Consider the following 26,940-nt stretch of genomic DNA (forward strand, 5'->3'; position numbering starts at 1 on the left):
GGTACAGAAAAAAAGGAAAAAAAGTTCACAGATTTAAAAATAACTTACAGGGCTTACAGAAGGTAATGGTGAAAGACTTCTCTTGAAATATTATTCCATGAAATGCTTTACTTTTTGAGAAAACATTAAAACAATATCAATTCTCGATAGCGAGAATTACAAATTTATTTTGAACACATGTCATGACACGAGGAAACGTGCGGAAACAAGGGTGGGTTTTCCCATTATTTTCTCCCGACTCCGATGACCGATTGAGCCTAAATTTTCACAGGTTTGTGAATTTATATAGCAGTTGTGATACAGGAAGTGTGGGCCTTGGACGAAACTGTTTACCGAAAGTGTCCAATTGCTTTAAACAAGTGGGTTTTTAGAGATTTCTTGAAGACTGCTAGTGAGCTAGAGTGGCTGATGCTGTAAGGTCGATTGTGGAAGCTTTTTGTTTTCCAATAGTGGTGGGTGTACACTGATCCACACTTTATGACGGAGCCCAAGCTGAGATTTGCCAATAAATAAGCATCACAGGGACAAAAATCTATTAATCTAAAGCATAATTTTGATTCACAAATTTACAAGCCAAGTAAACAAATCTATATCCTTGGATATTTCAGATGGGGAAACATTACTGCCAGGCAAGTAAAACTGTTTGTGCTCCATGTTTGCTTAGCACAGCTCTTTTGAATAGTTTAGCCACTGTGAAATGTACCATGTGAAATGTACACTACACCACAACTTACCACAGAGTCTAAACTGAGATAGGCCTATAAATAAGCATCGCATTGACCAAAAAAAACAATCTAAGCAAAGTTTTGATTCACAAATTTACAAGCTATTAAGTAAACATCAGGAGGGAACTCATCACAAATTTATATCCTGGGATATTTCAGATGGGAAAAATTACTGCTTGGCAAGTAAAACTTTCTGTGCTCCCCATATATGCTATAGTTAAGCAAATAAGAAAATGGTAGTCATCCAACAATACTTGACTTTAACCTATTGTGATGTTATTTATATTAAATACTGAATTCCCTCAATGTTATTAAATATAATTGTAACATCAAATCCGTACGTCTTCTGTGAAACTTTATATTTTTTGTTTGGCAGTTCATTGTCCATTGGAAAGGGCAATGAGTTGTGATATTGTACATCAAATTTGCTCCCAATAGACCATGGCCGTGCTGCCACCATCTTGGAGTCTTGTTCCTTTTATCCAATAATAAATTATAGTATTCATAAAGAAACCAGACTATTTTTTCTTCCAGCCTCTGTTTGGTAACAATGGTTTAGACTGGAGGAAATCAAGATGGCCGCACCATGTTTAGGTCTATACTATCCACTTTTGGGGAGATATAGACAGAAAAACTCTCCAAAGTGTAATACTCTTTTGGAATACTGGATTTTGGAATATACTTTATACCCCATTGGAACAATATCATCTCCACTGGGGTATTATTGGTACCTAAACAAGGAGACATTCGTGTGGACAATACAAACTTCCTGAGTTGGGATTTACATCGACCCCCATTGGAACCATCTTCTCTAAAAGTAGATATCATTAGTCCTAAACAAGGAGACATTTAGGAAGAAATGCAAATTACCTAAACTGGGATATACTTAAGTACCTCAATCAGATACTCTCCTCTTCAAATGAAAATATCTATGGTCCCTAACAGGGAGACATCTATGTAGATTTTATGCAAACTCCCCGAGTCGAACATGCCTTAATACACCCCCATTTGAGCCCTCTACTCTGAGCGAAGATCTGGCTGCATCCCTATCAAACAACACAGTTGAAGAAGAGGACGTTTTGGTGATCCAGCCAAAGCCACAGCTGAAGCCATTAATTAAGCCACAGCCTATCATTATTCCTCAACAAGGAGACATAATTATATGAAGCAGAAATACAAACTCCCTGAGCTCGGACATAGTTATACCCAGATAGAACACTTTCATTTGAGGATACCAGAGGTACTCAATCTGTTTACACTAAATACCCAATCGGGTAACCCTTGGTACTCAATCTGTTAACACTAAATACCCAATCGGGTTACCCTTATACCCAATCAGGTATTCCGTGGTACCCAATCAGCTAACCCTCAGAAAACCACAACTTTCATACAGGATTGACTTAGATATATTATGGTAAAACACATGCTTCAGTTAAAAACAGCCAGTAAATATTAAATAGGATAGAAAACACAACAGTTGAGACTTATTCACAATGAGGATTAAGCAAATCCATTCTGTATGTAGTCAGAATTGGCACTTGCTTTCCGTGGATAAATTTAAGAAAATTCCTTTATAAAAGTCTGCGTGGGTGGGTAGAAACATTCAAACGGAGGACCCATTTAAAAAAGGAGACAATAAGGGCCCCTAGTTGGGTGAAGGTCCCAAGTTGGAAAGTGGGTAGCCTACTAAACAAATAGGAGCTGTTGCCAAAAAGTGTGAGTACAAACACAAGAGGGTCAATAGGAGTTCCCTGATTGCAGGTGATTACACACGTCAGGGGGTGTGAGCATGGCAGGACCAAGGCCTGTATGCTTCGTTGTTGAAAGGGCAAGGGCACCAAGGTATTTTACCTTGGTAAAGAGCACCCTATGAGGAAATTGTAAATTTCTACTGGAGCATTTCAAGGCCACCAAGGCAATGACCAGAGGGCACTGAGGCGAATCACCATTCGTGAAGTATTGGGCCTAAGGACCTGACCACCTCTTTGGAACATTGCAAAGGGAGGTCAAACAACTCATGGATCATTCGTCTTGTGATCAGCGAGTTTCTCTCCAAGCTGGATGAATTTCAACTCTCAAGTTTCTCAATTAACGCTGTGAGTTATCACTCTTTGATAACCGCCAGTCTTCATTCTTAGTTCAGCAAACACTCTTTTAGCTTGTTGCTTTTAACTTTGAAGTTTCACTGGTGAGGTTGGCTCAGTGAGTTTCCACTGGAGTTTTCACTCACGAAGATAGGTGATTTTTCACTCTTTGATTTATACCGCGAGTTTTCACTCTTAATTCAGCAATCACTCTTTTAGCTTGTGGCTTTTCACATTGGAGTTTGGAGAGTTTCACTGGTGAGGTTGGCTCAGCGAGTTTTCACTGGAGTTCTCACTCATGAAGATAGGTGATATTTTACTCTTTGATTACAGTGAGTTTTCACTCTTAATTCAGCATTCACTCTTCATCAGAGCTGGACTCATCTTCACTCAACTCGTCAATGTCTGGCATTGGAAATCTTAAAATAGCTGCTACTCCAGTCAACTGTGTGAGTTCTGTACAAAGAAAGGAACAAGAGAAACCCAATAAATATAGACTCAAAAAGTTTGCCTTTTCTCATCCTTAGAGTTTTTACCCTTTGTCAAAATCTGTATCCCACTAGTCCCTAACATTACAAAAGCAAAGAAAATCATCTTTGTACACTTTTTTTGTGATAAAGTGAATGACATTACAGCTTGGTCGGTATTAATAACAAAGATCAAGTGTACACAAATTTGAGAAAACTGTCAAATTTAACCGCATCTGGATTTAAAATCATTGACACTTACGTTCTCCTGAGACGTGGAGACTGGAAAATAGTTTGACGTCTCCTCCGTTTTCCCGGACACTCTCAACTAATGTCACATATCGCTTCCTTTGTGCAATATCCTGAGACCTGATAAGATGGTATACAAAATCACCATTTACAATCCTCCAGTTTTCACAGAAATATTTTTGTTGGGTTCCTGGAAAAATAAAATACTGCTCTTCAAACTTCTTCCTGACATGTACAACACAACAGGTTTACACAACAGAAGTTGTTAAGCAATAAAATGCTACTTATTAAAAAGGGGTGCTTGGTAACTTTATTATACCCTGTTGCTAAAATGACCCTGAAGAAATGTTCTTTTTACTCGCGTTTGAATTTTCCTACAGTGACTTTATGATTAGAGAAAAATACATTTTGCACATAAATTGAATACGACTTCTTTCCAGGCACACTTTCACAACATCCTTTGATTATAAAAACACATTTTCCACATTTTCATGAGGACTCCCAATTCTTGCAGGAAATACTGTATGTTACAGCGCCAGGAGCGTCACTGGGTGACGGACAAGTGCGCTATATAAGAAGCAACAATTATTATTATTATTAGAAAATGAGTGCATCACAAAACTGAATTTGGCATAGATGCTGCTCGTTAACATTTCTTTAAATTTACCTGAAGAGTTGATCACTGATGAGTAGTGTTTCTATAGCCAGGCCATCATTAGCCATCTCCACTTGGTTCGCTCTAGATTTATGAATCAACACATTGAAAAAAAACATGACTTAGAACATGTTTAAATTTACATTAGAAATGCATCGAGGATAAGGAATATTTTACACCTACACTGATGTATGAAAATAACTACTGTCCTTTTTATTTATTCAACTACTACTTAAGAAGTAATTATAATACATATAACATAAACGTAAAAAAGGGGTTAACATAATTGTCATGAAAATTGTTCTTGGAAAAATGTCATTTTCTACAGAAAAGAAAACAGAATTTACGAAGGTCAGTTAAAACGAGACTTGAAATAAGCAACAACAAAAAACAGGAGACATTTGCATAATGTCTAAAATTTGCATACAAATGGGTTTAATTTTACGTCTAAAATATCTGCCTTGATAGCAAGTGAATAATTTTAACTCAACAATACAGAAAGGGACTCATGTTATAGTGTATGCTTGAGCATGAGGTGATCCCTAAAAACAAACCATACGACACAGGAATGCAATCAAAATTATACAATTATGTTTTTTTGTACAAATTACCAACTGTACGACAGTATAATTATTTCCTACAAAGAAGTTTACATCAACAAGAAATAATGAAAAAAATGTATTTCTAAAACACATGCAGTTTGTCTTTTCTATACAAAATCAACACAACATGGGTAGGGAGCAAAGAACAATGGTTGATGTGGGACTTGAACACAAGAGCCCTCTAATACGGTACAAGTGCTATACCAACTGAGCCCTTATGTCAGTGGGTGGTTGTTCACTTTTGCCAATCATCTCTATACTCTGTTTGAGTACAAGTCAGAAGCCTTTCAAACTTATCTGCCAATTGGCCAAGCCTTGTGCCCAGGGTATGATGGCAGTATCAGGCTCTGGCTTTTAATGTGAAGGCACACACAATAAATATGGAGGGGGTGGGGAATACATAACAACACAATTAACAGTATCACACAGGGCTTTGAGCAAAAAAAATCCTAAGACTTCAGCTGTCGATTTTCACCAAACTCTTTCTTACTTAGGATTAATCTTAGGACTTAGGACGAGTTGAGTCCCGCATCCAAATACGTAGGAATCATTGAACCTATCCTAAGTTAGGACGGGTTACTCGTCCCAACTCGAGTTAGGATTAATCCTAGAGTTTCTTGAAAGCGGCTGCAGGGCTTGTAGCTAAAAATATTTACTGGACTAGAAATATTTTGACTGGACCAGAATCAAAATGAGCAAACAACAGGTTAACATACATACATGGATAAACTGTTTTCAATAGAGGATTGATCTCATTCGTTGTATGGGTATACTTCCGTACTCAACATAATTGAAAGATAATGATCACACTGAAAGTAAATATTTTAACAGTTTTTGTTTCTGATAGACCATGCAAGTCTTGCCTGTATTCAAATGTTTTTGGGACCACGTTGGTCCCACTTCAATGGTTTAAAGTGTGAAGGAAACAAACTCGCGCACTTTGTTGGCTCCCAATTTTGGAATAGGCGTGAGACTTCTACAGTCTATTCAGGATATAACACTGAAACTGGAAAAATCATACAACCGCTGGACTTATGCTGGCAGAACGCTATAATCACTGGCCTCCAGGCCTGCGGTCCAGCGTAATTTTTTTGTGCCGTGGAGTACTATTATTATTATTATAGTGTGTTAAAAACACTGCTCATTGCAGCCTAGCAGCTGAATTAAAAAACAGTTTACCAAAAAAATAGAAGGAACACAAACAGTTTGATTTTTTTGTTTAAGTACAGTTGAACAAAAAAAAGGTTAAAATACAAATGGAATTTATGACAAAATATTTTTGACATAAATGACGTACCCATAGAAAGCCCTGTCTGGTTCATTCTGCAACATCTGATAGAAGGAATCCAGCGCCTTGACTTCACCTGCCGCCTTGGTGTCAGATAACCTCGCTGAAACCGCTGGGTTGGATAACACCTCTGCAAAGACACACATCTCATTTCATTTATTGATTTCACTTCATTTATTATAATATCTATTTATTCTGGTTGTCAAGCCGAGGACTCTCAGAAAAGCAAAATTAATCACTGTACTAGCCGAGAACCAAAATGGAGAGAAGATGTGGGAGGAAAACCCAGATAATTATTCCAGGATGCAGCCGGGATAGGGACTGGGTACCTCATCCTTGTAGAGCCCGGGGTGTGATTTGTACCGGGGTCCTACAGGTGAAAGGCAGAGGAAGATACCGCTATGCCAACCCGACCAGCCAGGCATGCTTTTATTTATCTATCTATTCAGAGGCCTGCTCTCTCCAGGGCCCAACTCCATAAAGCTGTTATGCAGAAAATACTGCTTAGCAAATTCCTTTGATAAGCAAAAACTAAGTGGGGTACCAGTACAATAATGCAAACTTTATGGTGTTTGAGCTGGTAACCAATTTCTGCTAGAAAAGAAGACAAAACGGGAAGAGGTGTCCGTGCTGACCTTTGAGTGCGTGTTTATGCCCGGATGAGGAATGCACTTGAAGGAACTTTGGCTTGTTCTCCAGGAGTACTTTGGTTTCAAGTTTGATTGCCTCTTGGAACATGTATTCACAAAACTGATCCTGCAACAAGAAATCAAAATGAGGAAATAGCAGTTAAAAAGGCACTGGACACGTTTGATGGATGTCAAAGACCAGGGGCCAATTTCATAGAGCTGCTTAAGCAAAAAATTTGCTCGAGCACGAAAATAGCTCGCTTGTTTTACACATGTTACTGGCCAAAATTTCATGCCATATACATTGCTTGTGACTGGTATTTAGCTGTTGTTTACTTAGCATTACAATTGAGTTGAGTCTTGGCCGGTAATCTGATTTTACAAAGCAAGGATTTGTTCAATTAAGCAACATTTTGTGCTTAAGCAGCTTTATGAAATTGGGCCCAGTATTCTCACTTGGTGTATCCCAACATATGCATAAAATAACAAATCTGTGAAAGTTTGGATTAATTGTTCATTTCACTTACTCTGTTTTTTTCCTACTACTATTTAATTTATTAGTGTATTCTGTTTTAATGTAAATCATCATTTTTGCATGATACTTGTACACATATTTTTGTGAAGTGGAAATAGATGATGTTAAAAATTGAAATTGAAGTTGCTAGAAAATAATGAAAGAAAAAACATCCTTCTTGCACAAATTTGTGTGCTTTCAGATGCCTGAACTCTTTTTAATGTTCTTAGCGAGGTTGTATGTAAGTGAGTGAGCTTGGCCAAGGACCAGAATTGAGAACTTCACATGTAAAAAAAATTGACAATACAAATACTGAAGAAAATGTCCACCAAATTCTATCACATTTCTCAAGTCTAAAAAGTGGACTTACCTTCACGAAGCCAGGACTTGCAACAAGCACACATTTAACAACTGTAAGATGAAAACAAAAAAGAAATAAAGAATTTAAAATGAAAATAACAAAAACAAAGGTTGACATAACTCTACACAGTCATTTCTTTTTTTTAAGTACCTTTTAGAAGAAAAAAATCAATGAAATATGACAGTAACCAGGCTCAAATCTTACACTAGACCACTTGCCTGAGGTTAGTGGTTTCATCAGTGTTGGCCCAGTAAACTCAATCCTCTATCACACATAAAACATAAGAGATAAATCTAAGGTTACCAGCCAAAATACTATGTCACATACCATCTATGACTAGTATCTTACTCATTTTTGCTTTAAGAACAGAAAATTAAGGAGCAATATTTTCTGCTCAAGCAGCCTTAGATGACATTGGGCCCTGGAGTATAAGTTCCACAATCTATTGGACTAACCGTCAAAGTTGATGTGCCTTAGTATTGCTTGCATTACAGCCTCGTAGAAGCGTAACAAAGACTTGTCGTGCTGCGAGCATGAGCCCTTGCGTTTCCGCGGTATATTGTGCTCCACCTTGGCCCGTACCACTGTCATGCTAGGGGTGACCAGACATATTAGAGCTAACCCCTCTTGCATCACCACAGCGGCGACATCTGCACTCTGTGCGATGTCACATGCCATTTCTGGAAGAGAGGTAAAACAAAATCACAATCAGAAGTTGAACTTTTTGACTAAGAATCAGAAAATATGATTGTTTGAAGATTGATTTTTGAAGTTTCGAATTCAAGCATCTGAAAGCACACAACTTCGTGTGACAAGTTTTTTTTCTTCCATTATTATCTCGCAACTTCGATGACCAATTGATTTCAAATTTTCATAGGTTTGTTACTTTGTGAATATATTGTGATTCACCAAGTGAGAAGACTGGTCTATGACAATTACCGAAGGTGTCCAGACTCACTTTATGGGTTGATAGAATCTATTTCCATAGTGAAACTCACCTATCCTTTCCAGATCAATCACATCCCATAACTGCTTGGCAAGAGTGAACTTCCGATTAAGTTCTAAATCTAGTGTATGGTAGGCCCCCATCTGTATGAAAGAATCACATAAAATGTTCATATAATACTTAACATCAGACCTTTAAAACCTTAACACCAGACCAATATCACATTGTGTAGATTGGATTTCAACCTGGTTTCAATAGTATTTTTTTAACTCTTAGAAAATAATGGGTTTTCCAGACATGCCCATAGTTCTTAACGACCTCTTCATTGGCTGCCATCGTTGATGAAACATGCACACGTTAAAGGCGATTGGCCGAGAGTTGTGCACAGTGCATCACTCGCATGCACTTTTCTTTTGTTGCCATCACACATGGCGGTCAATGATGTCATGAGCAATCCATCTATTGGAATTGGTAGAAGCTGTTAAACAGAAATCACAAGTTCCGTTGTAGGAAAATAAACGGAACTGCACAATTCTCAACTTGAGAGAGCGAAGGTCATGTTCTGAAGAAATGTCAGGGTTCGAATTTAGCATTCACCCGGTGCCATATGCAGCGGCAGGCGAATAATAATCCCTTCTTAAACTAGTCAGTTGGGAGAGTACAAACTTGTTCCTTGTCACAATTAGATTGCAATATGCCTCATCGACCGCCATCATTGATGTATTAACAATCAGAAAGGCACATGTGTACACGCTGCGCGTGCACTTTTCCCTTGTTAATACATCAAAGATGGCGCTCGATGGCGCGTATTGCAATCCATCTATAAGGGAAACCCCTGTACATGTACCTACCTTAACATATTGGTTCTCTTGTATATTACGTCCCTTGACTCGCAGCACGCAAGCCAGCACGTCAAAGTCCACATCCTCAACTGAAATGGTCAGCATGGTGCGCACTCTGCTGCTGCTGCTACTTCCAGTCGAAGACTCCGTGGTGACCTTTCTCACCGTGGTTGACCTCAGACTGTCACCGGAGCGGACGAGGTTAAAAGCGTGCCACATGTCCTCTGACTCCTCAGGGACTAGGGTCACTTGCCTGTAACATAATCAATCAATCAATCAATTAAATAAATCAACCAATCAATCAATCAAGCATCATTTATAGAGTGCCAAAATAAAAAGTTTGCTCTAAGGCGCTGAGGCATGTTTGAATTGTTAGTGACCCTGCTGGAACAACATGTGAGCTTTGAGGAGTGTCTTGAATGATGGCAGTGAGCTGGCATTTCTGATCTGTTTAGGAAACTTATTCCTCATTTTGGGGCCATACACAGAGAATGATCTCTCTGCAAAAGTTGAATAGCGAGTTCTTGACACCTAAAAAAAGGAGCAAGAGGTAGAAGATGTCTTTGTTAAAGCCATTGGACACTTTCGGTAAACAATATTGTCCAAGGCCCACACTTCGTGTATCACAACTTATATATAAAATAAAAAACCTGTGAAAATTTAGGCTTAATTGGTCATCGGAGTCGGGAGAAAATAACAGGAAAACCCACCCTTGTTTCCGCACGTTTCGCCATGACATGACATGTGTTTAAAATAAATCCGAATTCTCGACATCAAGAATTGATATTGTTTTGATGTTTTCTCAAAAAGTATTAAGCAATTCATGGAATAATATTTAAAGAGAAGTCTTTCACCATTACCTTCTGTAAACCCTGCAAGTTATTTGTAAATCTGTGAACTTTTATTTTTGTTTCTGTTCCGAAAGTGTATAAAGGCTTTAAGAACTCAATATGAGCATGTCTGTGATATACCCAGGGGCTTGTATGGTATACAAATATTGAGTGGCTCAGAGTGGAATGGGAGGAATAATGGGTAAAATTTGGACTGTTCCGTTTCACGAGGCGAAGCCGGTCCAAATTTTAAAGCCACTCAATAATTGTTTTATATAACTGACATACAGATCCTTGTCATTTGATGTATTTCAAAAGTAGAACATTATGAAAAATCACACCAAAATACTGACAACCAAAAATCATAAAGCGCCGCGTAGCGGCAACAATGCACAAATCGGATCACAACCTTTTGCACAGGTGCTCCTTTTTTTTAGCAGCGTTGGGCGACGCTGTACTGCTCAAAAACATTGGGAACAAGGATGATCCTAACTGTTGAATGGGAAATGCTATTCCCCATGGGCGAATAGGTCTTTTTGATCGCCACTGCGGATGGGAGTAATAGTGAATTCCACCAATGAAATAACAAGGATCTGTATGTCAGTTATATAATATGCTTTATACATCAGGGTCATAGCTTTGAAGGATCATAAAGAAAGGAATAACTGTGATTTTTTCTAAGGTATTATGGGATTTTAGTGATTTGGAGGGCAAATAAAGATTTTTTTTCAGTGTTAATTATTTTAAATCTTTACCGCGAGTCAGTGGAGTTTTCTTTTGAGAATGTCATTGTCACAAATAAATCCTGACTTTATACCCTGTTAGGGTTTATAGAGCTGCCTAAGGAGAGAATATTGCTTAGTAGTTTTCTGCTAAGTAGAAATGAGCATCATGGCACCGGTCACATATTGTACTTGTGACAAGGCAGTTTGGCTTGTTCTGGTAAGCGTAATTTACTTACCCTGCTCCGTCTTTCTCAAGATCTCTGCTGACCAGCTTCATGATTTCAGTAGGGGGGAGGGGGTCTATCTGAAGTTTGCGACTTCACCAGTTTCCGATTTTACAACTAACTATTAAAAGTTCAAAAGACTGTTAATAAAGCTTGCGATTTGTTGACGATGATCCCCAGCTTTAATGAAAATCTTTGCTCCATTTTTACATGCATGCCTGGAGGAAACAAAAATTGAAACACAAAACAAGAGAAAGATATTGAGATATCTATCAAAAATATTTTTTATACGGTTTAGGCTTAGCTCTGCATTTTGATTTTAAGTTAAAATTTAGCCAAACCACCAGGAAGTGGTTTATAAAATAAAACCTAAAAAGGAAAAGTTTGCGTATGGCGCCACCACTTTTTCATTCAATAAATGAAATAATATAGCATCTACTTTACCTCAATGATATATCCCTTTTTGTAAAAACGAGTGAAAAAGTGGTGGCGCCATACGGAAAGTTATCCACTTCTTTGAACACACACAGAGACACACACACTATTTATTTACAAAAACTTCGGAATAGGCCTACTTAATTAATTATCAGTTTGTTTTACTTTCTTAACATTAGCATTATCATACCTAAAATCATTACAAATAAAATTGCTCCAATTGAACTTTTCACTGTATTGTGCAATGTGACTAATTAGTAATTAGCTCAGCATGTGTGCTGCCATATATATGATATTGCCGCCGGCCGGTTGTATTTTTGTATGGACCGCCGGCCGGCTGGCTGCCGTGTGTGAATATATATGATGACATTCTTGCATTTATTGCAAAGCGTTCATTTTAGATAAACAACTTTAGACAATCCAGCCCTAACCAACATAATGTGTTATTTCAGACGTACATGTACATACCTCGCGACCTGTCTACGTCTTCGTAGTTTTCATAGACATAGCATAACGCTACGGGACGGTGGGAATGTCAAAAATACACCGGCTTATGGCGCGACGTCGTACGTGTCGTCGCCGCATGAGTTTAACCCGGAAGTACTACTGATGACTTTCCGGCCGTAGCCACTGCATGCCACATGTTGAGGGCGCACTGCAAGCGAACCGAGATGCACCTTTTTTTTCTATGGGACAAGCATTCAAACCTTGCTAAGCACATAAAAACTATTGCTAAGCAGGAGCAGTTCATCAGCCAAAATTGCATTATGACGTGTGTATTGATTGGGTCAATTGGATAGGGTGACTGGTGTCCAACTAAATAATATTTGCTTTGTAAAGAAAATTGCACGCAAGCAGTCTGCTTTACAGAGAAATTTGGCACACTGGGGACAAGTGCAGATTTTAAACACCACCCTTAATCTTGGTTTAAACATTTACATGCGAAACGCTGTTGACCCCGCCCTCACACAACACACCCATTTACTTTGAATTCCAAATTGTGTAGAAGAAAGTTGACTGAAGAAAAGTGGAAAACAACTTCATGAATGTCTCAAGATGTACATGCTGTTATAGAAATCATTCTCTTCACGACTAGATACTGCAGATGTGCTTGAAAGTGCACTCAGGAATCCGAATGTCAATATTGGAAATGTTCTTTTTGTTGGGCGGGGGTTGGGGTGGGAGGGGACAGGTAATATGAGAACATGATAGAAACAATAAATTCATGGAAGACACAGACAAATTAAATTTTCCCAACACCCTTTTATTTTGCTCTTGTCAAATAAACGCCACCAATATATGAATAATCTCTAAAATATATTTGTATGTACATCAAACAGGAGAATAAACTGCCTTACAATGTTGCCTATTTACACGATTCGTGACTTTGGAGTTCAGGTTTCACAAATGACTTTAAAAGGAATGCCTTACAAATTACTGAGTATTTAAAATTAACAGTTGCTCAGCAACAACATTAAACTTGAGCAAGTATAATTGGTTACCACTAATCTTATCTAATGCCAGGGTTTGCCCCTTCACTTTCTCTTTAACTAGCCAGCGGATGACCAGTTACGCCATTAGCGTTTTTGGCCAACGGAGGATGCTGCTGCAAGTTGCACACATTGGCTGGTAACCATTAAACAGAGAAAATTTCTCAATTACTTTACATCTTGTGTCTAAATATTAATCGTTAATTTTTTTAGCTCAGCATTGAATTTTCAAATAACTTTCCGTTATAGAAAATTAAAGTTAAAAACTATCTATGACTTGCTTATTATATTAACTCAATCGAGTAAAAATATACAATACATGATTTCAGGGGTTGTAGGTTGGACTGTGCGTACATGTACTGCATTGAAGCAAATATTAATGTTAAGTACTGTCATTGTTTTTGTTCAAGACAAATGCAATCAAATGCTCCTAGTAACCCTTATTCTTCAGGCCGATTTCTTTTTGGAGAAAAACTCACTCAAATAACATGTGGTAACTCAACACCCAAACTGTTTGTGTCCGAGTGATTATGGTGGTATGCCTGGACCAATAATCTGTTTACTAGTGCAGGCAATCCTTAGTCCAACGTCCAACATGGTCGAACATAGAATCAAATGAAAAATGCAGTTAGTATTGGGTAATAAGCGTTTATGTTGTTAGTACAATGCAGGCCTTGAATAGTAAAAAGGTTACAGAGAGATTAGTTGTACATGTCATAGTAGTTTGGCTTGTCAACTTTATCTGGTAAGCATAATTTTGTTGTGGTTAGCTCCTTTTTGTGCTCCAAGTAGATTTGTCACGCTGTCACCATCTTGGTCATGTTCCCTGTTTCCAATAACAGTAATGAATAATAACATTCATTGCACAAACATGGCACCAGACTACTATTTCATCTAGCCTCAGTTTGGTTACAATGAGTTGGAATGGAGTAAAATCAAGATGGCCACACCGTGACAAAGGCCTATAAGAAAACCATTCTACTTGACCATCAACATGTCTTTTCAACCTAAAAGATGTTCACCCTCAGTCACTTAACAATTACATCTCTCACATGTAATCCAGTGAGGGGAAAAGGTCTGTGAATGATTCTTCCCAGATACTGTCCCCAAGATTTGGCGTCATGTCAGGATTACTGAAAGGTGACCCGGGGGTATCGCCAAAAGCTGAATCAACACAGCTGCTGTAATCACTGTGTCCAGCATCACTCTTTGAATCACAGTTTTGAACATCGGATTTCAGGGAGAACAGTTCAGCGATGTCACAGTCAAAGTCGCTGTCATTTATCGACAGCAGGTTGGGGACTGATGTATCACTTGAGTTGACGGACATATCAACGTCCTTCAGCGATACTAGCATGTCTCGGAGAGCAGCCTCTGCTTTGTCCGGCAGAATATCAGTCCTGAATTCCAAATCAGAATCATCAGAATCTAAGTCAATCACAGAGTCATCCATATCAATTTCAATCACCGGGATCTGGGACTTGGCAACATTGGGTAGTGGCTTTTCCTGTTTGATGCTCACAACAACGGGTGTGGGAGTTGGTGGCCATTTAACGTACTCATGGTCGAAACGGATTAGTTCTTTGAGGGATTCCAGCTCTTCTGCTGAGGGCCCCACCACTGGGTAGGGACTGACTTGGGCTTGATCGATGTAACAGGAGTCTGGGCTGACAATCTCAGTTGCGGCTTGAGTTTGTGACTCAACATCTTGAAGCAGTCCCAATAGCATGTCAGGCTGAAGAGGGAAAAAAGGCACAAAATGAAATTATTTATTTTATCGGGAAAACAGAATTAGCTTGTGTAAACTCCTTCCCAACCAAAAGGAGCTATGGTAAACATGGTCTGATGTTTCGACCCAAGCAGAGTCTTTCTTCAAGGGCTAAATAATCAGTTTATCCTGAAATATATTTAGGAAACTTCTCCAATCACCTATAACACTTTCTTAAAAAAATGGTTTGTAGCTGTTGTCAAACACAATTTAGTCTTTAAAAACACAAAAGCCAAATCATTTGTAGGCTTTATTGTAGACTCCACAAATCATTTCCAGAGCATTGCTGTTTGATAATAACTTTTCTCCTAATCATATGCTGGGTCAGCTCCAGAACACTTTGGAGATAATAATTCATGAAGAAACTTTATACAAAAAAAACCAAACATTTATGAAACCTACCTCAAGCAAAGAAGCGCAACCAACCACGCTGAAATCAGTTGGATCTGCAACTGCTGCAGAGGTGCATTGAGTGCTGCGGACTCAGTTGATCCAACTTCCTTCTTTGTGACGAGTACATCTTCTTTGTTGTTTTCCTGTTATGGAAAAAAATACGAGCACATTTTATTAATTGACATCGGCCACACAATGTGGTAATATTAAAGGCAGTGGACACTATTGGTAATTGTCAAAGACTAGCCTTCACAGTTGGTGTATTTCAATATACGCATAAAATAACTAACCTGTGAAAATTTGAGCTCAATCGGTCATCAAAGTTGCAAAATAATAATGAAAGAAGAAAACACCCTTGTCACACGAAGTTGTGTGCGTTTAGATGGTTGACTTCGAGACCTCAAGTTCTAAATCTGAGGTCTTGAAATCAAATTTGTGGAAAATTACTTCTTTCTCGAAGACTATGGCACTTCAGAGGGAGCCGTTTCTCACAATGTTTTATACCATCAGCCTCTCCCCATTACTCGTCACCAAGAAAGGTTTTATGGTCATAATTATTTTGAGTAATTACCAATAGTGTCCACTGCCTTTAACAGAGATTAAAGTGCATCTTCTTGATCTTAGCGGGATTTTTTCTTTGTTTTCAGAAGCAGTTTTTTCAAATACGACTTCATTAAGAGGGAAACATTTCATAGAAAAATTATTCTTATTTGAACTACAAAGTCAATATGCCTTAAAACTTTTGTATCTTTACCAATCCTGTATTTCTAACGGTTGGATTTTGGAAAGAGTAAAATTTGCAGAAACAAGTCTATCATATTTTGTTGTATTTCCAAAGCTGCTGGCTCAAATTTGTCCAAAAGAATTTGCAATAAGTCCCATGAATAAACAACAATTTCCTAAAAAAGAGGAAGTTCAGATTAAATTGATTCAATGAAAAACATTTTTTGTGTGTGAAAATATTCACCAGTTTGATAAACAAATATAAATTGTTTTCCAAAGAACACTTCTCCATACCATTTTGACATCAGCAACCAGACCAAGTCGCCTCCTCAGTTCTTGGTTCTCATTCATAAGTAACGTATTTTGTTGTCTCAAGGCTTCGTTCTGCTTCTGGAGTTTGTTGTTCCTCATTTGAGATTGATCTAGCGTTTCTTCAATGGTGTCCATGTGTGCCTTCTTTCGGTCCCGTGCTGTCTGTGCGGCGACTCTGTTCTTCAATTTTCTGTGATAGAAAATAATAAAAAAATACATAAATGAACTGACGTAGAGCGTTTAAATCTTGATTCATAAATACCTCAGACAGTTTTGCTATTCCTATTGGTGGAGAGCGCGTCACGTGGGGGTGTTTAAACCTTTAATAAGGTGTTTATAACCAGTTGTGACACATGACATTGCGCTCAATTTTTGAGAATTTCTTTTGTCATTTGGTTTTAGTTTACCGTTTTTAATGTTTGGGAGGTACCAGCAACAAACACATGAGCATTCACCAGGCCCTCCACATACGAACTGTTGTTTTATAGTCAAGTTAATTACAAAAACCCAAATACATAAAAATCATGTAAACTAAAACATATGGTCTTTATTATTTATAAAAGGCAAACTGACATTTCAAATGGCATAACTGAGGCATAACTCCATCCATGTATGAACGAACATGACGAATGGTCATTCAAAACATTTGCTCTGCACTATTATTAAATAATATTTAGAATTAGAGATTAACTTGTTGCATTATCCAGTACAATCTATAAGCTGAAAAATATACCCCCCCCCCAAAAGGGCGTATCGGTTTATGAAATGAACTTTGAAACATATGTTCCCGACTGCGACACAACAATGCAACAGGTTTTTCCAGAAACACCCACCTTCGTAACATTTTCTCTTCCGGTGTCAGGTGTGTGAGCCTCTGCCGCTTGCGCGGCGCAGAACCCGGGGCAGTGCTCTGCTCCATGATGCCCACTGTCCTCTTCAAATTCTCCGGATGGGAGGTAAAAATTATCCTTGTAGCAGACATGGTATTTCTATGATATCTACGCTGTCAATAGTTGATGTTTAGGAGAGCATAGCTCCTTCACAGACGTAAGAAAACCAATTTTGTGTTCCGAATTTCTGTTTACATCTTGGTACTTTGGTTTGGGTAGAAATACTAAAAGCCACGTCAGCTCTAACTCGATGTGGCCTTAGCCGATTGGTTGGTGCCTAATTGATGATGTCATCATATCGAAACGTGATTGGTAGATTAATGATTGCGTCAGATTGATGAATAATGCATTTTTGATTAACGAAGTAAATATTTTGATAGAGTTGCTTTGTTTATGCATGGTTTTGACTGACGCAACCAGGCGCGGCAGGGTTTCTTCAAAATTTCATGATGCAATTTTATTTGGAATTCAATCATACTTTCACCGGTGTGCATTTCATAACAAACGCGGCTTTTCAAAGACCAACTCGACCGATCCGCAAGGCATCGTGTTTATTTAAAATTGTTGTTCACCACTCTCTTTTTCTCAGAAGTTAAATCCTATCAATATAAACCATGAGGGGAACTGACTGTGGGTAAATTTAAATGAATTTTGGGTTTGAACAAAGACAAATTGACTAGAGTGGGATTCGAACCAACGACCTCCGGATTAACATACATTGGACACTTTTGGTAATTGTTAAAGTCTAGTCTTCACAGTTTTATACACAATTTTTATAAACAAAATAACAAACCTGTGAAAATTTGAGCTCATCGGTCGTCGGAGGTGAGATAATAGTGAAAGAAGCACCATTGTCACACGAAGTACACGAAGGATGCTTGATTTCGAGACCTAAAGGTCTCGAAATCAAATTCGTGGAAAATTACTTCTTTCTCGAACACTACACTACTTCATCAGAGGGAGCCGTTTCTCACAGTGTCAACCTCTCCCCATTACTCGTTACCAAGTAAGGTCTTTTGATAATAGTTATTTTGAGTACTACGAATAGTATCCACTGCCTTTAGGTCATTGGTTCGAATCCCACTCCAGTTAATTTTTCTTTGTTCAACCCCCCAAAATTAATAAAATCCTCTGAAGAATTCCCGAGTTGAACGAAATACACTCAGGGGCCGGTGTGGCAAGACCAGTACCAAACTCCAAAGCAAACAAAATGATGACAGAAATTACGTGTTTGTTGCTAGGTGGGCCTATAAATAGTATTTGCCGCCTGAATATTTTTCGTCTATCTATCTATAGGCCTACTCCGAGTCGTTTTTTTTTGTCGCAGAGTGAAAAATACACGAGGCCCGGCCAAGTAGCATACAATGCATAGTGTTTATTGATGCAGTATTTTTTCAGTTTACATTAGTTTCTTGTGAGAGAAAGCGATTTACAGTGAACTGATACGTTTTTGGATGCATAATTCTGTTTCTGTTTTTAACTTCTTGATGAAGGCTGGTATTCTTCATTTCTGTCGAACCATCGCCTACTACCATCTAGCTAGTCTTGGTTCCAAGACCATAGTGTTTGCGCGCGCACACCAACGTTCAGATCTAGTCTACGTACACGGCTTGTAACGAATAAACGTAGAGGGCGCTTTGTAATTTTGTTTCCGGATAATTATGGTCTTGGAACCAAGACTACCATCTAGCACATACTTCAATACTACTAGTACTATACTGCACCATAGAGTTATGTATATGTACTGCACCTATAGTCGCGTCGCCTACATGTACATACTGATCAAGAATATTAAAAAGAATGTATTTTGGTATAGTCTCATTGCTAAAATGATAATACCTCATTAATCATGCGCCATGCGTAGCCTATAATTACAGGCTAACACTGAGAACAAAAATCTAAAGGCATAACGTGTTCTATAGGAAATATACAGTTAAAAACACTAGGCTATAACTTAGCAGTGGCACCAGGTTTCTGGAAGATTTGTAAACGCAACGGTAGTTGAGCGTAGCTAGGCTTTTCTCCAGTCGCTAATTCACTCAGGATCTTGCCGACGACAGGCGCCAACTTGAAGCCGTGACCTATACGAAAAATTAATTTGTTAAAACTGAGTTATGGCGCATTACCTTTAATTGGAAGTTCAGAAATGTTAACAATGACTAAATTATTTAATAATGTATAATTATATGATCATAGTGTTAAGTAGGGCTATAAACTAATAATAATAATAAAGGAAAGCTTCAGGCCTACTTTATCTGTTAGAAATGCTCAAAGCAAAGTTTTGCTATAAAATAAGATTTTTGAGACTGTGCTTGGAGACAGCATTTTGCGGTGACATTATGTATAGGCCTACACGAAATATCTCTTCATCCGCTTTTGTTTGTTTGCTGATCTTCCCTTCAAGGTAACTCAGCAAACTCCCACAAAGGGACATAAACACCAGACTGCACACAGCCAATCTCTCTCATACAAACATTGATTTACCATCTATAGTTATGAATTACACAAATCAGCGGTTCGAACCCACAACCTTGTGATTGCAAGTCCGGCAGTCTACGTACATTATTCCGAAGGCTTACCTGAGAATCCACAGCCAACGATGATGTTTGGATGGTCAGGGTGTCTGTCAAGAATTATCTCTTCATTCGGTGTGCTCTAGAAAAAAAATGTATTTCCATTAAACAATTTGTAAAAATTATGCCCTTATAGAAAAGACACACAACAGCCGATATGGATGTTATGGAAGTTTGAACTGAATGAAAACTTGTAGTTGGTATCGATTGCATGCAGCAATGACAATGACGTTAAACATAAATAAGTCATGAAATCAAAATTTAAATTGAAAAAAAATTTCCTTCAGTGAAGCAAAACTCTCAGCCAAAGATCCTTTCATGCGTGCACGTTTCGTCAAAGATGGCGGTCAATAACGTCATGTGCAATCCATATATAGGGTGCTTTCGTTTAGCTTCCCTGGGTCGACCCCGGTCTGCCCCGGTACGTTGGAATAGCTTTGACGGGGCTCACCCGGTCAGCCCCCCCAGTGCCCTGTTTGTGGACTGGGTCACTTTGGGGTAGTCTGAGGTGCATGCCGTCACCATGAGAGGGCGAGTGTGACCGTTCGATTGGCTCTTGTCAGGGTCTCACCCGGCCGTGTGAGCTAGCACCGCGGGGTCGACCCAGGGAAGCTAATCGAACGCACCCATATGATGTATAATATTCTTTGAATTCTCACAGTGTAAATGCAGTTTTCAATGATAGCCGGTTCCGGTACCAGACCAGGTACATGCGTTTTAATGAACTCCTTCAACTGGTCGATATCTTCAGTGTAATCGGTGCGCGTCTCTTCTGGATCAGTAAAATCTTGTCCCCTATGGTTACACACCTGTCAGATAGTGGTAGAAGATTAGATACGATAGGACCATAGGACATAATTTATCGTGTCAAAAGTGTTTTGAGTAATTTCAGCTTTCTGTTTTATGTCTGATTAAGCAGTGTGCTTACTGGTTTATAAACGGCTCAATTTGGGCCTGTTGGTAATCATTACGTTGATATAAATTTTGATTACAGGCAGGCTTACAATCATTTACCTTGAAAAGGCCTGGATATTCAGCACTCGTAGGAAGTCCATAAATCTCGAACTTCCCAGACAAGAAATAGAAACATGGGTAGTTGGACAACATTCCTGGCTGCTTTTCCGACCAGTAACAAACTTTAATCCTCGTTAGCTACATAAAATTGATCAAAAGGAAATAGATTGTAAGAACTTTTGACATAATTATGCGAAAAGAAGGTCAAAATCACATTGAACCACAAAAACCAACTCATACCTTCAGGGGAGGGTAAAGTCCCAATGGTCTCAGCAACTGAGATGCCCATGAGCCCGGGGTGAGAACAACGCTCTTAGCCGTATACCGCCCTCTGTCTGTTATGATGGTCACATGTTTTCCGGGGATTATTTGCAACACTTTTTCTTCTTCTCGAATGATAGCTCCTTGTTTCACGACCATGGTCTGGTTTTGAGAAAACAGCGAAGGAAAATAAGAAATTGAAAAGATGCTTTGGAAAACTGACAGCCGTAAATATTAAGAGAGGCGTATAGGCAGAGTTACCGCAGCAATGACGCGCGGTGCCCAGAACTTCCGCGCCCGGACTGGTGACGCCAATTGCATAGGAATAGCGAAACTGCCTGCGGTATTTAATGGTCATTTTCATAAATCATAGGTATTTTTTAAGAATGATGAAACATGGACACTGGCGATTTTTCTGTCGATAGTCGGCATTTACAGCAACTTAGAGCAAGTTCGGGTGGCGACTTGACTAGACCGACAAAACTAACCCGGAAACCATAGAGCACAGGGACATTATTGACTATAACACCCCTTGCAAATATTCTGCCGTTTCATTGGTTTAGAACCGCGTCACATGATATTATGTCTTAGTTTTAATAGCCAGCGGCCGTGTGATACTGTGCATCTTTGCCGTGTGATACTGCATCGTTTGGCGACTATTTCACGGCTTGCAGTACCCAGACGTCTTTTTACCCACCTCGAACCCAAGAAGGTGTGCATCTGTGTATCTGAAACGCGCGTACGAACGTTACGTGTACGAAGATGATTAAAAGTCTGTTGGGGTGTTATAAAACAAATATTGACTGCTTCGAGTACTTTGGTTAAAACTACGTGCGCCTCGGGAAAATGGAACGGTCCGGGGATCACCTCGGGAGTCGTCGGAGTCGTAGTTTTAACCAAAGTACTCGAAGCAGTCAATATTTGTATAATATCGAACCATGCTGGGTGTTGAAGTCTATAGTCGCTCAACCGAACTTGCTCTTACCTGACGGGTCAACGAATGCTATATAGCGTAACCCTGTATAGAATAATATAATGGGGATTTTTTTTTCAAACGACTTGATTTGAGTCTAGTCTGTTTGGGATTCGTGTTCTGCATTCACCCTTCAGCACTCCACCTGTGGTGAAGGGTTGCGCTATATAGCACCACGAGGGGATTTCCGCACAAAATTTGCAATTTGATTTCAAGTCATTGTTGGAGATTCATTTTAGCTTGTGCCTGTACCTGTAGAGCTTTGAGACACCGGTCAGCATACAGCACCCCACCTGACGGGTCCACGAATGCCTTCATTTCAGGCTGGAATGAGAAGCCAGGCCAGCGTTGGCAGACCTGCCGAGCTGTAAGCAGCTCAATGGGTTTGTTCATGTCTTGTAAGTTACCTCCGCGGTGGTTGTAATCCTTGTAAGGAGGTCCATTTACAGACAAAAGACCCACATTTCTGTTTAAAAACAACCAAACTGAAGTGGGTAAGAAAAGTAAACTGGGCCAACAAGATAAGGTGCCTATATGAAATACATGGGTCTGTTCTAATTAAACAAAAATCGTAGAACAAACGAAAAATAAAGGAATCGCAGTCCGAAGTTTTGACAAATTCTTGACAATATTGTCCCCTCTTTGAACATTTCGTTACCTGTAGAGTTTGGTGCCTACTTCTTGTTCGAGTCGTGCCCACGTCTCGAAGCATTCCGGCATCATCATGGCGTAATGCTTCTGGAGGTAAGCATGGCGAGTGATACGAGACTGACCATGGGAACTGCCTCGGTCGTGTCCTAACTTGAACTGCAAGAAATGGACGTGGTTTTATGAGTTTTGACGGGCGCGGGTGACGGGGGTAGGGTGGGTCTATCTTCTCGTCGAGCGACGTTGTTGTTAGCAGAAGAGTGTGGGTTCGAATCCATGTCAAGACACTTCAGCCTTTGATTAAAGGCAGTGGACACTTAATTGGTAGTTACTCAAAATAATTATCATCATAAAACATTTCTTGGTGACGAGTAATGTGGGGAGGTTGATGGTTTAAAACATTGTGAGAAACGGCTCCCTCTGAAGTGCCATAGTTTTCGAGCAAGAAGTAATTTTCCACGAATTTGATTTCGAGACCTCAGATTTAGAACTTGAGGTCTCGAAATCAACCATCTAAACGCACACAACTTCGTGTGACAAGGGTGTTTTTTCTTTCATTATTATCTCGCAAGTTCGATGACCGATTGAGCTCAAATTTTCACAGGTTTGTTATTTTTTGCATATGTTGAGATACACCAACATGTGAAGGCTAGTCTTTGACAATTACCAATAAGTGTCCACTGCCTTTAGGGCACCTATAACCATGTTGTGATTGTAGCCGCATCTTTGACTAGCCAGACGAATGCCATTAAACCATTGTGTATTATTTATAGTTCTAATGATAACACGACGCGTTCTGGCAGGGGCACGTTTGTCAAGAAGGTCCTGTTCACCTTTGGGGTAGTTGTCAAAGACCAATGTTCTCACTTGGTGTGTACCAACATATGCATAAAATAACAAACCTGTGAAAATTTGAGCTCAAATTGCTCATCGAATTTGCAAGAGAATAATACAAGAAAAAACACCCTTGTTGCATTTGTCTGCTTTCATTATGCACTTCTATTATACGAGTGAGAAATTACCGGTGATTGTCCCTGTGAATAGTACCGCAACAAAGGAAGACTATATTAAGATAGCTATGAAAGCAATCCGGTCCACTCATGGTGCAACTCACACAATAACTGATGGGCGAATTATATCCGAGAGTATCAGTAATACAGCATATAGCGTATAATAACAAAATTTGGGGGGCTAGTCATCCTTACTCGCAGCTAAGAGCTGAATTACCAAGGACGCGGCGCTACAACGTGTTTGAGAAGGAGGCATGCAAGGGCGCCTTCAGCTGCCAGCCACATCAACACATTATGACCACGGAGCACAGCCAAGATCGAAAGTGTTTGATTTTTCCCGAGGGAGGAAAACCGGATTGTCTGGAAAACCCTCGTGGCACAGCAGAGAACCAACGCACAACAACTCAACTCACATAATTTGTATGGCCCTGGCCAGGAATCGAACCGGGGTCACCTGGTGAGAGAGCGCAATACGCACAAGCCAACCGTGCCACCCATATACATGTACATGTACAGTTATAGCACTTTGACAAATCCAGCATCAACAATCGCAAAAAGTTATGATCACAAATCATGTAAATGCACATAAAGTATATCCCAAAATGTTCCATGTTCTTCATTGAACAGATATATATAAACCCTGTCACGCAAAATGATAAAAAAGCAGGAGAAACTAGACATAGAATTTTTGTTAATTACAAAAACACGGTGTTCGGTTGGACGTTACGTGATGACGTAGTTTAAAAACATTGAACCATAAAGATGACTTTTTCTACAACGTGTCGTTAATTTTTATAGTTAAACTTGTATCACAGTTTTAACAACTCCTTTTTTCTTCACAAATGCAATATGTTTGTGTGAGATTGGCTTTCGGTTTTAATTTGCAATATATGGAAACCCTTTAAAAATTTAGCTACCCCTGCACGGGATGATGTACACAGATTTGATAATCAACAGCGCCCTCTTTTGTTGGACAAACAAGAGCGCTTTTGGGATTCCCCCAAAAACGTTCGCGCCATATGATTTGTACACATTTTAAACGTTGTTTTATTGTTATTTATTACCTGATGACGTCATTATGACGTAATTAGGCCTGTGTTGTCTTAAAAACACTAAGGTTCAACTATCTGTTGAGTTTCAAGGTTCAACTCGATCTCAATCTTGAGTTATGCCGTAGATAAGCTCAAAAGTGGGTTTTTTGATGAAAAAAACACGAAGGCGAACTTTGACCCAGGGTAACGACCCGGAAGTTAAGGTCGTACGATTTTGGCGTTAACTTTTCAAATGTTGTCCAAGTCTTTATTTATCCGATGCCCAAGTATGAACATCATAGCTTTTATATTCGTTGAGATACAGCATCAAGCAAATGGTCATTTTTAAACATTTTAAACCTTGTCATGACCTCATTATTACTCAGCCACCATGCTCCTATTTATAATATCCGAAAATCCATTTAACGATTTCGAATTTAATCCTTAGCATTTAAACTTCAAAGCTAAAACACTTATTTTTAAATCTTAAAATGGATTGGTCCCAATACAATCCTTTGGATTAACTTTTAATTCCCTCCCATATAATACGGTTATCTATGGTGGCTTTAAAGGGACATCGCAAATATATATTGACGCCAATATTGACGCCAATATTTGCGACTTTTACCCCAAGTTGCAAATATTGACGCCAATATTGACGCCAATATTCACGACTTGGCCCAAAGTCGCAAATATTGACGCCAATATTCACGCCAATATTCACGACTTGGCCCAAAGTCGCAAATATTGACGCCAATATTGACGCCAATATTCACGACATGGGCCCTATGTCGCAAATATTGACGCCAATATTGACGCCAATATTCACAACATGGGTCAAATGTCGCAAATATTGACGCCAATATTGACGCCAATATTCACGCCAATATTCACGACATGGGCCCTATGTCGCAAATATTGACGCCAATATTGACGCCAATATTCACGACATGGGCCCTATGTCGCAAATATTGACGCCAATATTGACGCCAATATTCACGACATGGGCTACACGTCGCAAATATTTATGCCAATATTCACGACATAGCCCAAGTCGCAAACCCACTCAGGCGTGAATTTTTTTTAAAGCAACTTGGGGAGTCAGAGCGCGCGAGCGAGATCGGGACCAGTGCGCCAGACTATTTTCTTGCCCACCCAGCTACCTAGGTTGCTAAAAAAACAATGAATATTCACGCCTGAGCGGGTTTGCGACTTGGGGCCCATGTCGTGAATATTGGCGTCAATATTTGCGACATTTGACCCATGTTGTGAATATTGGCGTCAATATTGGCGTCAATATTTGCGACATAGGGCCCATGTCGTGAATATTGGTGTCAATATTGGCGTCAATATTTGCGACTTTGGGCCAAGTCGTGAATATTGGCGTCAATATTTGCGACTTTGGGCCAAGTCGTGAATATTGGCGTCAATATTGGCGTCAATATTTGCAACTTGGGGTAAAAGTCGCAAATATTGGCGTCAATATTGGCGTCAGTATATATTTGCGATGTCCCTTTAAAGCCACCATAGTTATCCTTTCACATGAACGATTCAATGCCCTTTACAGTGCTGCATGTGCCGATTTGTGGCAGGCCTGGTTGAATTTACAACATACGAATTAATATCAGAAACTAGTCATTGTCTAAAATCAAACTATTAATGGATTTATACCTGTTCGATTAGCAGTGTTTTGACGCCCTTCTTCGTCAGCTGGTAGCAAGTTGCTGAACCTTCAATACCTGCTCCTATCACTATACAATCGTAGTGTGTCTGGTTTATCACGGATAGATTTGCCATTGTGATATGTTGTTGATTTCATAACTCTATGAAACCGATTAGGCCCAAGCCAGGCGACTCGGTGTAGGACAACATACCACCCATGAAAGGCGCACTCACGAGGGCATTGTGCGACTTTACCAAAACCTGTGACGACATGTTATTGTTTAAATCGCTCCATTATTTTGCCTGAATGGAGCGACATTGTATAATTTTTAGTTCAATTGTTTGCATGTACTACCTAAGCTTTTCACTCCAGTGAACACCAACGGTGGTGCGTGAAGGACGAAGACCAACGTTTAGGAAAAACCTTCGTTCATTCGACAGCGCCATCATGGACCGGGAGCGAAAGACGCAGGACGGTACTAGGCTCGAGGTCACTCTCTGGCGTTTTTCACGAGCGTTGAAGTTTGTATCGGATGTTTAGGCTAAACTATAACTGACTTTATAGCACGAAACCCGGCTTGAACTGAGTCTATGCTCATGCACGATTTCTACAAGT

General features: G+C 39.4%; 2 protein-coding genes and 1 pseudogene across 6 annotated transcripts; all 3 read right to left on the reverse strand.

Moving 5' to 3' along the window:
- Positions 1 to 203: 203 nt before the first annotated feature.
- LOC117290026 (protein pelota homolog) lies at positions 204 to 12,184 on the reverse strand. Of its 3 annotated transcripts, none has more exons than XM_033771250.1 (11): positions 12,045 to 12,184; positions 11,154 to 11,359; positions 9,372 to 9,615; positions 8,573 to 8,663; positions 8,030 to 8,254; positions 7,584 to 7,624; positions 6,706 to 6,826; positions 6,080 to 6,200; positions 4,193 to 4,264; positions 3,539 to 3,645; positions 204 to 3,265 (listed from the first exon to the last, which is right to left on the reverse strand). In XM_033771250.1, the coding sequence occupies exons 2-11, from the start codon at positions 11,192 to 11,194 to the stop codon at positions 3,168 to 3,170; spliced, it is 1,161 nt and encodes a 386-aa protein (XP_033627141.1). In that variant the 5' UTR covers positions 11,195 to 11,359; positions 12,045 to 12,184; the 3' UTR covers positions 204 to 3,167. The 3 variants fall into 3 exon arrangements, with proteins under 3 accessions (XP_033627141.1, XP_033627142.1, XP_033627143.1); XM_033771251.1 differs by having other exon boundaries at positions 12,035 to 12,184; XM_033771252.1 differs by lacking the exon at positions 12,045 to 12,184 and adding an exon at positions 11,767 to 11,991.
- A 1,760-nt stretch (positions 12,185 to 13,944) lies between these two features.
- Positions 13,945 to 17,387, reverse strand: LOC117290028 (annotated as a pseudogene).
- Positions 17,388 to 18,220: 833 nt separating this feature from the next.
- Positions 18,221 to 26,525, reverse strand: LOC117290030 (peroxisomal sarcosine oxidase-like). 3 transcript variants are annotated; one of them, XM_033771258.1, is made up of 8 exons: positions 26,334 to 26,525; positions 22,632 to 22,780; positions 22,226 to 22,439; positions 20,980 to 21,162; positions 20,740 to 20,877; positions 20,385 to 20,534; positions 19,732 to 19,807; positions 18,221 to 19,233 (listed from the first exon to the last, which is right to left on the reverse strand). In XM_033771258.1, exons 1-8 carry the CDS (start codon positions 26,457 to 26,459, stop codon positions 19,100 to 19,102), a joined length of 1,170 nt encoding a protein of 389 aa, XP_033627149.1. In that variant the 5' UTR covers positions 26,460 to 26,525; the 3' UTR covers positions 18,221 to 19,099. The 3 variants fall into 3 exon arrangements, with proteins under 3 accessions (XP_033627149.1, XP_033627151.1, XP_033627150.1); XM_033771260.1 differs by lacking the exon at positions 26,334 to 26,525 and adding an exon at positions 23,736 to 23,798 and having other exon boundaries at positions 18,222 to 19,233; XM_033771259.1 differs by lacking the exon at positions 26,334 to 26,525 and adding an exon at positions 23,644 to 23,729 and having other exon boundaries at positions 18,222 to 19,233.
- Positions 26,526 to 26,940: the final 415 nt, after the last annotated feature.

This window comes from Asterias rubens, chromosome 5 (assembly GCF_902459465.1).
Source record: "Asterias rubens chromosome 5, eAstRub1.3, whole genome shotgun sequence".
Lineage (NCBI taxonomy): Eukaryota > Metazoa > Echinodermata > Asteroidea > Forcipulatida > Asteriidae > Asterias > Asterias rubens.

Coding starts and splice junctions, on each gene's coding strand:
- LOC117290030 (XM_033771258.1), bottom strand. CDS start 26,459: ATGGCAAATCTATCCGTGATAAACCAGACACACTACGATTGTATAGTG. Junction 21,163..22,225: donor GGTGTCTCAAAGCTCTACAG/GTACAGGCACAA, acceptor TCTCAAAACCAG/ACCATGGTCGTGAAACAAGG. Junction 19,808..20,384: donor TTGAAAACTGCATTTACACT/GTGAGAATTCAA, acceptor TTTTTTTTCTAG/AGCACACCGAATGAAGAGAT.
- LOC117290026 (XM_033771250.1), bottom strand. CDS start 11,194: ATGAAGCTGGTCAGCAGAGATCTTGAGAAAGACGGAGCAGG. Junction 8,255..8,572: donor GATTGATCTGGAAAGGATAG/GTGAGTTTCACT, acceptor CCTCTCTTCCAG/AAATGGCATGTGACATCGCA. Junction 6,201..6,705: donor GCATAAACACGCACTCAAAG/GTCAGCACGGAC, acceptor GTGTCTTTGCAG/AGGTGTTATCCAACCCAGCG.